Source organism: Pyxicephalus adspersus, chromosome 3, assembly GCF_032062135.1.
Source record: "Pyxicephalus adspersus chromosome 3, UCB_Pads_2.0, whole genome shotgun sequence".
NCBI lineage: Eukaryota > Metazoa > Chordata > Amphibia > Anura > Pyxicephalidae > Pyxicephalus > Pyxicephalus adspersus.
In genome coordinates this window covers 151,728,003-151,740,986 of record NC_092860.1, presented here as the reverse complement: position 1 = coordinate 151,740,986, position 12,984 = coordinate 151,728,003, and the positions used below count along the sequence as shown (strand labels likewise).

General features: G+C 40.7%; 1 protein-coding gene across 1 annotated transcript; it reads left to right on the top strand.

The window, feature by feature from the left end:
• Nucleotides 1-793: 793 nt before the first annotated feature.
• On the top strand, nt 794-8,710 carry NAGK (N-acetylglucosamine kinase; the record flags this gene model as incomplete). The annotated part of the gene is given in 8 exon segments (XM_072406686.1): nt 794-892; nt 1,914-2,055; nt 2,521-2,631; nt 3,327-3,439; nt 3,738-3,825; nt 4,125-4,222; nt 5,375-5,453; nt 6,231-8,710. Coding segments are annotated over 8 exon segments (921 nt in total), but the record flags the coding sequence as incomplete, so codon positions are not given.
• Between the last annotated feature and the right edge of the window lie 4,274 nt (nt 8,711-12,984).

Below are 12,984 nucleotides of genomic sequence, written 5' to 3'. Positions count from 1 at the left end.
AAAAATTCAACTTAAGAGCATACCTACAGCTCTATCTCATATGTAACCCGGGGACTACCTGTAATGATAAAAAAAAGTCTTGTCTGTGTTCCCTGGGGGAGGGTCAGGCTAGTTCATGCGAGAACCAGAAAAAAACCTCTTGTGGGTCTCAGTGTTATTCCCCCTGTATTGGACTCTTGGTCACAGTTGCCTTACAAAAAAATGCCACAGTGCCAGGAAAGCTATGCATTCTGATTGACCCCTTCTTCCTACTTTCTCCAATTAGCCCCAAGTACTCAGTCTGACCCCGCCCAAGAGGATCTAGATACCACAGGAAGTAAGAAAAAATGCCCTAACTGATAGTGGTCATTGAAAGTATCCCCATTGGCCAATGTCCTTTTTTTCTATTTTGGATTTGGAAGCCTTCCCCTTGTTCTGTTTGCTTGTTCTAAATGGACAATGCACAGGTTCTCTTTAGCCAAAACGATACCTCAAACTTCCTATAGTCTTTCCAAGCTGAGCACATGGCTATGAGTGCCAAATCTGAGGTCCCAGAGTTTATTCTGCAGTCTTCTGCTCTAACAGATGCCTCAGGGTCAGTGCACAGCAGTCATACCCAAGTGTTGTTCCCAGTTAGCGCGCATCATCCCATCATGGCGGATTTATGAACTATGTTGGTGGACTACTGTTTCGACACAAGCACAACTGTCCTGATCATCTCCATGTACGAAGCTTTGGAGCAGCTCCAGTGTGCAGTAGGTTTTATAAAAAATCCTATATTATTATTGTAATATCTCCTATTGTCTTCTTGCAGCTGGTTGGCACTGACCGGTGCTTAGAAACCATCTATTCCATGGTCACCGAAGCAAAAGCGAAAGCAGGGCTGGATGCCCAGGTCCCCATCAAATGTCTGGTAAGAATATTCAGTTTCCTCAGAGACCACTAGAGGGAGCTCAGCTTTATTCCACCACAATGCAACAATTATTATTATTATTCCTAATTCTTTTATTAATAATAAACAGGATTTATATAGCGCCAACATATTACACAGTGCTGTACATTAAATAGGGGTTTAAAATGAAAAGAAAGATAGAGACAGTGACACAGGAAGAGGAGAGGACCCAAAGAGCTTACAATCTAGGCTACAATCTGGCCCAAAGAGCTTACAATCTAGGATGTGTTAAGAGTGATATAACACAGATTCCAGAGATGATGAGGATCACTTTTCGAGATTTGGGATGCAAATTTTCCCTGCTGTGTTTTTACAGAATTATGTGACATTTTGGCATGAAGGTGGGGCTTTTTGTTAGTACAAGGTCTGCTTTAAATTTACATTCACATATGTGTAAGATGTGTTATCACGTGTGTGGTTATTGTGGACCCAAAGTATATACTCATTATGCCACAGAACATCTGTGCATGCTTAGTGTGTTCCATTGCAGGAACAGCAGGTTCTGGTGCTTATAAAGGTGGATTGTGGTACATTGATGGGCCATTAAAAATGAATGGGCCTTCTTTGCACAATGGAGGTTGATGCACCACAACCATATGAATTATCCCAAGGCGTGTGGCAGCAGAGAGGTGACCAATAAAGCTGAAGGTATGATAGGGCACAGTACAAAGGGTGCCCTAAACTGTCACATTTGTTGCAAATTCCAAATCCAAGGCACTTTATGTGCAAATTTAGGCTCCTAGTTACAAAGTCAATGGTCTGCCAACACCCCCCACCTCCACACCAAATCAGTATGCCCCAGGAGTCTATATAGAACGGTGTACATTGTAGGAGGTAAATGAGATCCTGCCAGCACCAGCCTGGTCATGAGGTCATCCTTCTATAAAGACGTTGTGGGAGACCAGGAGCTCCTCCCTACACTCCATGTGTCTGTTAAGCCATTTGGTGTCCATTATTAAAGCCGATCTCCAATTCTTCGCAGGGTATGTCTCTGAGCGGTGGGGAGCAGAAAGAAGCCATTGGTAAACTCATCGAAGAGCTACATCAGCACTACCCTCAGCTCAGTGAGAATTACTACATCTGCAATGACGCCATAGGTGCAATGGCAACGGCTACAAAACTGGGTAATGTCTCCACACCCTCAGCTACCACCATAGACCAGGTTGCAGGTGTTTTCTAAGACTTTCTTCATACTGGGAAAAATGTAAAATGCCATTGCTGATTTTGCTTTCTGATTGATATTTTTTGATCAAAGTCATCATTACCTTCACAATCAAAGACTTGGGACAGTTGTGACTTTGCAAAACTTTTCTCACTTGGTTAGCATGACAACGGGGAATCGGCTTTTTAGAAAGAGGTCAGCAATGGCAGATGCTCATATTGCTCTGTCTAGGATTCCTCTAGAAACTCTACAGACTTATAACAGGAATGAGTGATATCTGAATCTGTTACCTTGTAACTCAGAATAGTCAACTATCCTGAGCTGGTATACCATGACTTGACCTATAACTAGTTAAACTACACATCGCTTCTATTATTCAACATCTGCCTTAGAGACATCCTTGCTGAATCTCCTTTCCTTCCTCCAGGTGGAGTGGTCCTCATCTCTGGGACTGGTTCCAACTGCAAACTGGTGAACCCTGATGGCACTGTGACTGGCTGTGGTGGATGGGGACATCTGATGGGTGATGAAGGGTCAGGTATGGTCAAGTTTCATTTGCAAATATAAATTTCAAAATTTCCATAAACTTACAGGAAAAGAGAAGTGTAACTAATATTTCCTGACAACTGATCTCACTGATCTTGAAGCTTGTTGGACATTCCAATCCATGAGCAATAATATGACGATGCGTGTGGCTATTGCAGGCTTCACTTTTCTAGGAAGGCTTTCCATAACTGGTGGATAATTGTGTTGTATCTCTGCAAAAAGATCAGTTACTAATGTTAGACAATTGGTGGTAGGTGGTCTAAGTTAGGTTTGGTTGATGTTGACATAAAGAGAAAAATATCCCAGTTTAGGATAAAGGGAAAAAAATGGAAAAAGGCCCAATGATTGAAGTCTGGGGGTGGAATATCTATAAGACATTGGTACTGGAACCATTCAGATACTGTCTGATAGGAGATCACTCCCCAGATCCAGTGCTGGATGCTTGACTCTGAAGATGATCTTACAGATGATTCTACAGGACGTAACCAATGCCTAACCAAAGTCAAAGGACTGTCCTGCAGGTCTGGGCTTCTTGATAACTATGGTCATATACAGTACAAAAAGTTATATTCTGATGATGCCAAACCACCTTGCTGTAGCTATTCCTTCATCGCAGTTACAATTGTTCAAGATGACCTTGGCCAATATCTAAATTACTGCAATGATGCTATCATTGTCTTCTTGCAGCTTACTGGATTTCCCATCTAGCGATGAAATTAGTGTTTGATGCCATTGACAATCTGGTGGCCCCACCATGTGACATCACCTATGTGCAGGAAGCCATGTTTTCCTACTTCCAGGTAGCATTTTTTTTTTAATCACGTAGCTAAAAGAAGTGGCTTTTGGGTAATACCAGGATCTGAATACCATGCCTAGTGCTGGATGTTTATAGCAATCACATAGTCTGCTGAATGGAAGCATCAACCCATAGACAAAACCTGGCTTTACCCATAGGTCCTTTTTGCTTTTTAGCAATTCTTATTTACATATATTATGCATTCTTAATATGCATTTTTATATGAGTGTGGCTCCTTTGAGTACACGTCTAGAGTGCCAGAACACATCCTGGGAATTTACCGGTCATATCTACCATTACAGGTGTCCAATCGGCTTGGTATTCTCACCCATCTGTACCGGACCTTTGAGAAGTCCAGGATAGCCGGGTTCTGTGTGAAGCTGGCAGAAGGTATCTCTTACTATTTTTATATGGATTAAAATTCATTCAAATACTAACAATGAAATATTTACTCTTTATATAGACTTTTTCCTTTTTTTTTCTTACTGATACGGTCTGTGCAGTTGAAAAGACAAGTGTCACTGTCTGCAATTTCTGAGAACATCAGGCACCTACAATTTAGTTGATATCCACAAGCTTTTACTAGGCTGTAGGTGGCATGATGGAGCAGAGTTAGTGCATGCCCTGTGTGATTTCTGAAAGTGAATCAAAATTCATTGTAATCTGTCACCCTATCAATTCCTTTCCAGGAGCCAATAAAGGGGATGCTTTGTGCCGCTATGTGTTTCAGTGCGCTGGGGAGATCCTCGCCAGTCACGTTGTTGCTGTACTTCCCAAAGTGGACAAGGTAACTGTTATGATGTGTTGAGTGTCCCGAACGTAAAACACGGACTGGACCACTAAAAAAAGCCTTCTGGTCAAACTCTTAAAGCGTATAAGTAGGCAAAAATGGTTACATTTTGTATAGGGTGTACAGAAGGAATAAATTCCCTTGGGTCCAGTTGTCGAGATGTCCCCTAAGATCTATCAGAACTTCAACATGACACTTCTTTTTGGGGAAGTCTCCTGTAATGATGACCAGTCCATGTTGCTTTAACTTATTGTTTAGGGTGGTTGGTCTTATATCCACCCCCTCTCTAGTTATCAGTGGGCCGTCCGTAGTGAGCAGGAGTGTTGGGTCCCTCCACCTGCTCAGCCCAAGCACAAGGACTGATGTAATTTTTAAAAGTGATATCTGGCTTTGCAAGTGCCTTTATCATGCACAAATACTAATGACATTGTGATATTAGGGGGATTATGCCTTGCAGCAAGCACAAAAAGTAGTTTGTTTAATGTCTTCTTATTCAGCTTCCAAACAAAACAGCTTTCTTCAGCATAAAACAAAAAGGCAGCATACATGAGCTGGACACTGGTGGATGCAAAGTCCTCAAAGTCCATAAATCAAATCAGAACAGCCACAACAGCTTTTTCAAATAGCACAGGCTCCAGACTTGGTTGCGGCTTACATGCTGCTATTTCCACTTCCTCCTCCATGGTAGCACACCTGTGCTCTTATAGTTGACTTCCAGTATGCTGCAGTCAAACCACTGGGGGTACCTGGGGTGGAATGGAAAGGCCCACCCAGTAAAACTTACTAAAACACAGCAACGCCAACTAGTTTAGTTGCCTCCACGATCCTGGACTCTTTTCCACAGTGCACACCCTGGTTTTAAAGAGCCCATGCTCTGTACCATGAGGAAATATATCTCCCATCCAGGACTATTCCCTGCAGTCCTGTACAACATATATTTAGACAAAAGTTTACAGTGCCAAACATTTTTTCGGTGCCTAAAAATTCTAGTTGTTAGTGGTACATGCAGGATGACCTAAAACGGGCATCATTGTAAGAACTTTCCCCGGGACAGGTAGTGGGTCAGACACTTCTCTCACGTACTCCATTCTCTTTCATGATGATCGTTCTCCTCTGTAATCCTAGACTGATTGTATTGTCTTCTTATAGGTTTTATTCCAAGGGGAACTTGGCCTACCGGTGCTGGTCGAAGGCTCTGTGTGGAAGAGTTGGGACTTCCTGAAAGATGGTAATATGAGGGTCAAATCCAAAATCTAGATAACTTTTCACTATACTCTGAGGCTTGTATTTGGAGGTCCATACAGAACATTAACATGAACTCTTCATCAAAAGAACCACTATTATTATATCTTTAGGTACCATTCTGTAAGCAATTGCTCCATGTCTAGTCAGAAATGTCAAGGCATTCTGGTCAGGTCTAATAAAGTCTTTGTTACAGCTGAACATAGAGAACTAAGAAGAACATGACCCCTGTCCCAGCTTATGGATAATGGATGTCACATTAGATTTATTGGTGAAAACATAGTCATTGATATTCTAACCTCTTGTGCAAAAATCCTAAATTGTTAGCCCCTTGTGACACCTCTTCAAGACAAGACCTGGATATTCTACAAGGCAACCTAGGGTTCAGTTGATATTCATGAACCCTAACTAATCCTTCATGCTCCTGTGGTAAATCAAGAGGATAGACTAAATGGCCAATCCTTAACAGCTGCAGTGCCAGTGCCTCAACAAAGTTGTCCTGGGTACAGAAGTTCATTGAATGAGGTTGGCCATCAGACTGAGGGCTTCTTTAGGCAGAAAAATGTACTGTGTACTATATTCAAAGCAAATATTACAACCCAAGTTTTTTTCTTTTAATTCTAATAGGCTATACTTTTTTTTAATATTTTGTAATCCTTTAGTGAACTTTCCTATTACATGTTATCTCAATACCAGAGGGTCTAAGAGACAAGGTGTTGGGATTTAAGTCTTTGGTGTGCTAACCAGTTTTCCTCCTGTGCAGGTTTCATCCAAGTTCTGGAGAAAGCCCAGAGCACCCAACATGGCAATGGTTTGAAGCGGTTTAGCCTCCTGAAACTTAAGAGGTCGTCAGCTGTAGGTGGAGCCTGTCTGGGAGCCAAGGACATTGGACTAGATCTTCCTCTCAACTACCAAGAAAACGTGGATGTCTTCTACACCCACTCCTTCAAATAGGTTGAGGATAGGCTCTGCATGGTGATACTGGTTTTCTGTAGGGAGCTCCTGTACTTTATTATTACAGATAAGAGAAGGGTTCAGATAGAAGAGGTAGGGGCTCTATGATGAGGAGTTTGGTGTATTTTGGACCTGTCAAGTGAACCTTTTCATTCTCCATGCACGTAAACATATTGGTGTCTTCATGAGACTTTCCATCGGCTGTTTCAAACACTCCTGCATTGGCAAAGCCCGATCAGCATTTATGTTACACTTGTGGCAGCTTTAGATCAACTCCAAAATCATACTTGTAGGGTAATTGGATTCCACCAAAAAGTTGTCCTTAGACTATGTTGACAATGCCATATGACTAAAGTAGTAGCATTAGATTGTGATTCTCCCTGAGGGACAGTTAGTGACATGACTATGGACTTTGTAAAGATAATAGGTTGTTGGAGAGCTGGGTCCATTAGACACTTTATCACAGAACATTTTTGTAAGCTTTGGCACAGGCCACTATTGTAACACCAAGGAACTTAATGGAGGCATCTGGGGGTAGCATGAACGTGACCCTTCAAAACTACACCAAGACATTCATCTCACCCTTCATATTATATTGCTGGTTTATAACAGTACTAGGACTCAAGGTATCACTCAACTCAACTTCTACTACATTGGTGCTCGTGAATCTATATTGGAAGGACAGAAAAAGATGTGAATGTTGACATTATAGCCTCACACAATCTTTTACATTGGGGGTTTAATGAGGGACCAATTTTCAGAACTGCGTAACTTTTTTTCTTTTTGGACATTGTCCACATGTATTGGGTTTGAGGGCTAAAGATTTTTATATCTTTTTTTAAATCATGCTATTTTGGTGAAAACTATTAAAACATAATTTTTTTGGAAGCATTTGTGTGATTAGTTGATACCAGCTACTGAAATCTGTAACCTTTAGGAGCAAAAGTTTACATTTTCCAAGAACATTAGAACCAGATCATAGCTGATAGCAAAGGGAAACTAAACTCACTATACTAACTTGTCCCTGTTTCATTGCAGTGTCACCATCATCTTCATTCTTCACTTAAACATCATCCCTCTTACTGCTGGCCAAATACAAAAAATACATATCTAAAGTTAAGAACATGCTATGCTCCAGCCCCAATCTTTTCTGGTAAATTCCTGATGGCTCCTGCTGTGGATGTCTACGTCACTGTGAAATATATTCCCTAACCCTCTCTTTCTAATCCAACCTAGCTTAAAGAAGTATGTTCATTGCTCCTAATAAAAACTGGACTGCACAAGATGGGGGCTCCTACAACTAGAACAAAAATGGAAGTTATTTCTCTGTCATGGTATAGGTTGTCCTGACCTATCACAAATCTGCGCTAGAGGCCAGCTAGTGCCAACCTAATCATCTGTCTATAAAACCGATTACAAAGCAGCAGCAATAAAGAGAAGAATGTGTGCATTTCTAGTCCAGAGCATTGATATCCCAGGCCTGTGGCCAGAGGAGTTTAGCAAAGTTTTCTTTTTTTCCCCTTTTGAGGGAAGGAAGGAAAAAAAAAACAGAAGTTACTTTTATGTCATGGTACATAGGTTGTCATGACCTATCACAAATCAGACCTAGAGGCCAGCTAGTACCAACCTAGTCATCTGTCTCTTAAGACTTGATTACAAAAGCAGGAGCAATAGAAGAGAAGAGCGTGTGCATTTCTGGAGTAGAGGAGTTACATCCCAGGCCTGTGGCCAGAGAAGTACAGCAAAGTTCTTTTTTTTCCCTTTCGAGAAGGGAGAGTGGGGATAAAGGGCTGCCACACATAGCAGCCTTGGAAGACATAGGCAAGAAACTTAAAAAACTGCTTGAGCAGTTACTTACTTGGTCTTAAAAAGTTTTGAAAGAGTTCAAATTAGAATAATAAGATCTGTGTTATGCTGACAAATTGGAATGCAATCATGGAGAAACAATTGTCATATAAATGAAAATGTATTGCCTATGTTCCACTGTTCCTTCATAATTCTAAGGCCACATATGCATCTTGGGTTTTGTCTTTAATGTGTGGGAGAGGGTGGGCATTTACAAGAATACAAAAAATAAATAAATAAATAAATCTGCCATAGTTCCCCCATTCATCCTAAGTGTTATTACTCAGGATGGTAGAACAGGTTTTCAACTAAGATTTCCCTGTACATTCGGAGATACATACTTAAGGATGGCTATGAGTTTATGTCAATGTTTTTTTTCTTTTAAATACAGAAAATAAATGTTAGTATTTTATGTGAGGTTTTAATAAAATTTTGTAAATCTAATTCATAGTTGATGTGATTTATTATTGCCTGGAAAGTCCCACATGGTTGTTTGTTGGTTTTCAAAGTGTTTTTTTTTTTCTTTGTTTCTTTTATTTTTTGCCTAGTCTGCTACAGTAGAGGGCAGGGACGACAAAAGGGGTCTAGTGGACCTAGATGTCTTATTCAAGAGAACCTCTCACCCTTCTTTAGAGCATTAGCAATAAACTTATAAATATTTATCATAAGCCAAAAAAAAAACCTTATGCTTGTGTTAGAAATAAACCTTTGTTAAAAAGAAAAATAGCAAACAAACTTAAAAACACCCCTGTCTTCTGGACACACACAAAGAAGCCCACACACATAGCATGCATGTGTATGTAAATGGGAAATGTGCAGCACACATCACTTCACCAACACCAGAAAAAAAAGAATTCTAGCCTAGTACTGTTCATATGGGGAGATTGATATCAGGATTAAAAGAAATCGGGCAACGTTACTATGCTGAAATTTTGCATTAATCGAAGTTGATATCATCAAAATGGTAACAAAATGCTAAATAAATTAGTGAATTCAGGGATGCAAATAAAGCAGTTTATCTCTGCACTGGTTATGAAGATAAGAACAAGACCATTCTCAAACAATATAGCTTTAGAGGTAATGATGTGAATAAATGTCACATGTCAATCATGGCTTTAGGCCTGCGCCGCATAGAGTGAATTCCAAGCTGAAAGAGGAATTTTGTGGTTGAGCAAGTCTCAATCTGAGCCTCGATCCTTTAAGTTCTCCTGGCCTTGAAATCAGAAATTTCAGCAACAACTGTGCAAGAAGAGCCATTTATATTACCGGTCAATGCATTTTGCTTCTGCGTGAACTGTTTGAAAAACAAAATGTCTACAAATTATAATGATTGCATCAGCCATGAAGAATAGCTATAATCATACCTGGCTTGGTGCAATCATCTTGGACTTCCATGATAATCTATGGCTGCTTCTGGCACAGGAATAGCTATTCTGACCCCTGCAGAAAACAGCTTTGACTGTATTATCTGGGTCAGATGTGAAAATTAAAAGCCAACATTTGCAGCCTAGTTTGTAAATAGTATAATCAGGAAGGCCATGTGGTATAACAAGTCAATAATGAAAGTCTACTTTAACCTCCTGGGCAGTTTATTTCTGTCTGGATATATGTCTAAAAGCAGTACATTGTCTTTCATGAAAATGTATTTTACAGTATATTAGTATGAGTATAATAAAGTTTGAACCACAAAATCATATCCAAATACATTTTAAAAAAAATTTAATAAACATTCACATGATTTTTGTGTTTCAAATTTTAATATACTCATACTATTCTAAAATACATTTTCATGAAAGACAATGTACCAATTTTAGACATAAAATCCAGTGTATTGCATTCAATAGTTATTTTGTATTGAATGCAATACAAAATACCTTAAAATTCTCGCCCCATGCACGACGTCATCTGGAACTCCCGTCAGAAGGCCAGAACCGTCACCTGGGTACCGATCATGGGAAAAGCGGATGGAATCAGATGGGCAGGACACCCTAGGACGCCGGCGGGACCAGGTAAGTTTTAATTTTTTTTTTTTTTTAACTAGCCCGAGTGGTAAAATCACAAGAGACACCATAGAGTAGCCTTTCCCAACCATTTTACCATGGGAAAACCCTTGAAATAACCTTCAAGTCTTGGAGAACACCTCCTATAATTATATCTACAGCTTACAGTATAATAATGTGGTGGTCACTGGGATGAATGTTGCCTCTAAATATAGCCAAAGAGATCATTGGTGTCCATTACCCTGACACGAGAAGTCCAAATTGCTTATGGAACCCCTAAAAACCTCTGGAGGAATCCTGATTGAGAAACACTGGCGTAGAAGATTTGCATTCAGCCAAATTATGCTGCAAAATCTTTGGATTCACACATTAACATTTTGTATAGTAAACAAACATCAGGCATTTAGTTGAAATCAGATGTTACACTCTATGCAGACAAACAGGAATCACTTATGGGCCTTTCACTCTTTGCTGGCGCCGTGACAAGGAATAAATCTCACGTGGCGCTCACACCCATCTCACGCAAAGACAAGGCCGGCCAAACTCCACCGATCACAGTCCTAATGTGAGCCAAACAATGATGAAATCTCTCTTCCCTGCGGTGACATTACTTGCTAGGGAGGGGGAGTTGTGCTGGGAGGACGGCAATGTCCAGGCGCAAAGAACAAAATCTGAATTTTAAATGATACAACTGGTGCTGTGTGATGGCTCAGCTTGGTATACCCAAAATGGCTGGGAAGACATCCAGTTTGGCAGCCTATAGGGCTGGACGGGAGCCCAGTTCAGACAGGTAACAGCTGTCTGACAGGTTTCATTTAAAAAAAAAAAAAAAAAAAAGGCAGCTCAAAAGATTTAAGCACAAACCCCTTTGAGCCTACACGTTCTAGGTCTACCATGTCCTAAAAATGAGAAAGTAGGATTGTTACCTTTGGCTTCGGCTTGTCTAGGATTAACGTGTACAGCAAGCTTTTGCTAAGCATGTCCTAAGCAAAAAAAAAATCTTTTTCCCCAGCTCCTAGCAATTTTTATTTGTGGTGCAGGTATGAAGCACACATAAGAAGCAGCCATACAATAGCCAAACCTGAAAGATGAAGGAAGCTGTGGCCACAAACATAGGCCCTGCCAGTGCCAGGGAAGGGCCGAGAGATAAGCATATTTAAACAATATGGCAAGAGCCCACCTGGAAGTTACACTTTAAAGGGAAAGTTCAGACCTGCTTCAGGATCATGCAATCCCATGCAGCTCAGACCTTGCCAGCTGCTTGGCCACTCACTCCACAGTGAGTTCCTAAGGCACCAGCATCTGCACATTTTACAGCCAGCAGCATTAGTTGTACCAGTACTGCTCCGGATTCCTATCGAGCAGTCATAGCCATGTTGCGTCTTCTGATAAGCAGCAGTTCCCTAGCATGAGGACGCAGTAAATGCACCTCAGCCTCCCCCGTAGAGTAAAACATAGCTTCAGGGGAGTTTAAAGCAGAACTAAACCAAAAATAGGAAAAAATAAAATCACTTTTAGTTCCATAGATAACTAAATCCCGCTGGAGAAATCCTCTATCGGTCCTCCCACGCCGTTTTGGAATTCTCCTTCGTTGCAACCATATTCAGCCTTCTTCAGGCCAAGTCACTGCGCAAACACAAGATCGGGTGACAGACTTATGTAAAAGGGAATCGGCGTCTCTTCCCATCAGTGTAGGACATTGCGCCTTCTGTGCATATGCAGAAGGAGCAGCAAGAGCCTCCAGGATGCATGATGCAGGTATCCCAGGAGGCTCTGCACTCTCATTCAGTCTTAATTGCCACTGTGGTCAAGACAGAAAAGGATGTGCACACTGATCCAATGAGTTCAGTTGTTTCTAATAAAGGGTCCCAAGTGTGCTGCAGCATACAACGCTTAGAAAAAGGACCCTCTGTTCCACAAAGCCAAATCCATAAATACAAAGTTCATTAGTTTTAGTATGGAGGAACTTGAGCGTCCTGTACACAGACCAGACCTCAACGCTGGTGAATAGTTTGGGGGGGGAATTAAAAATGCTGATGGTGAGCCAGGTTTCTCATCCAACATACTTATCACAAATGCTCTTTTGGCTGAATTAGCGCACATTTTCACAGACATTCCAAAATCTTATTTAAAAAAAAAAAAAAAAGTCTTCCTAGAAAAGTGCACCCTAGTATGACGAAGGATCCACAAGCATTAACCCACACAGTTCATGCAAACGGCTGTCTACTCAACACTATTTTTATAAATTATTTTTATAAATTACTAACCTGGAGCATACATTTATGAAAAAGGTATTTACCTTTCCGGGTAGTTCAGTGGAAAAACTGCTGTGGCCAGCGCATGAATATATGTTTTAACACACACAGGTGCATCTCAATAAATTAGAATATCATGGAAAAAACTTATTTCAGCAATTCAACTGAAAAAGTGAAACTCACATGATAGTGATACAGTGCTCAACCCAGAAATTTTTTTAAGCCGGGTGGGAAGAAATTGTAGGTGGGTGGCAGCCCCTGTATTATGACCAAAAACCTTTAGTAACCACCCAAAAACAGCCGGGTGGGTGCTGAAAAGTGCCAGGTGGTGCACCCAGCTAAAAGGGCCTGGAGAGAACCCTTGTGATATATTTCAAGTATTTTTTTTCATTTTGCCAACTGTAGCCTACAGGTAACAAAAAACTCAAAATTCAGTATTTCAGATATAAGAACTCCACCTTTC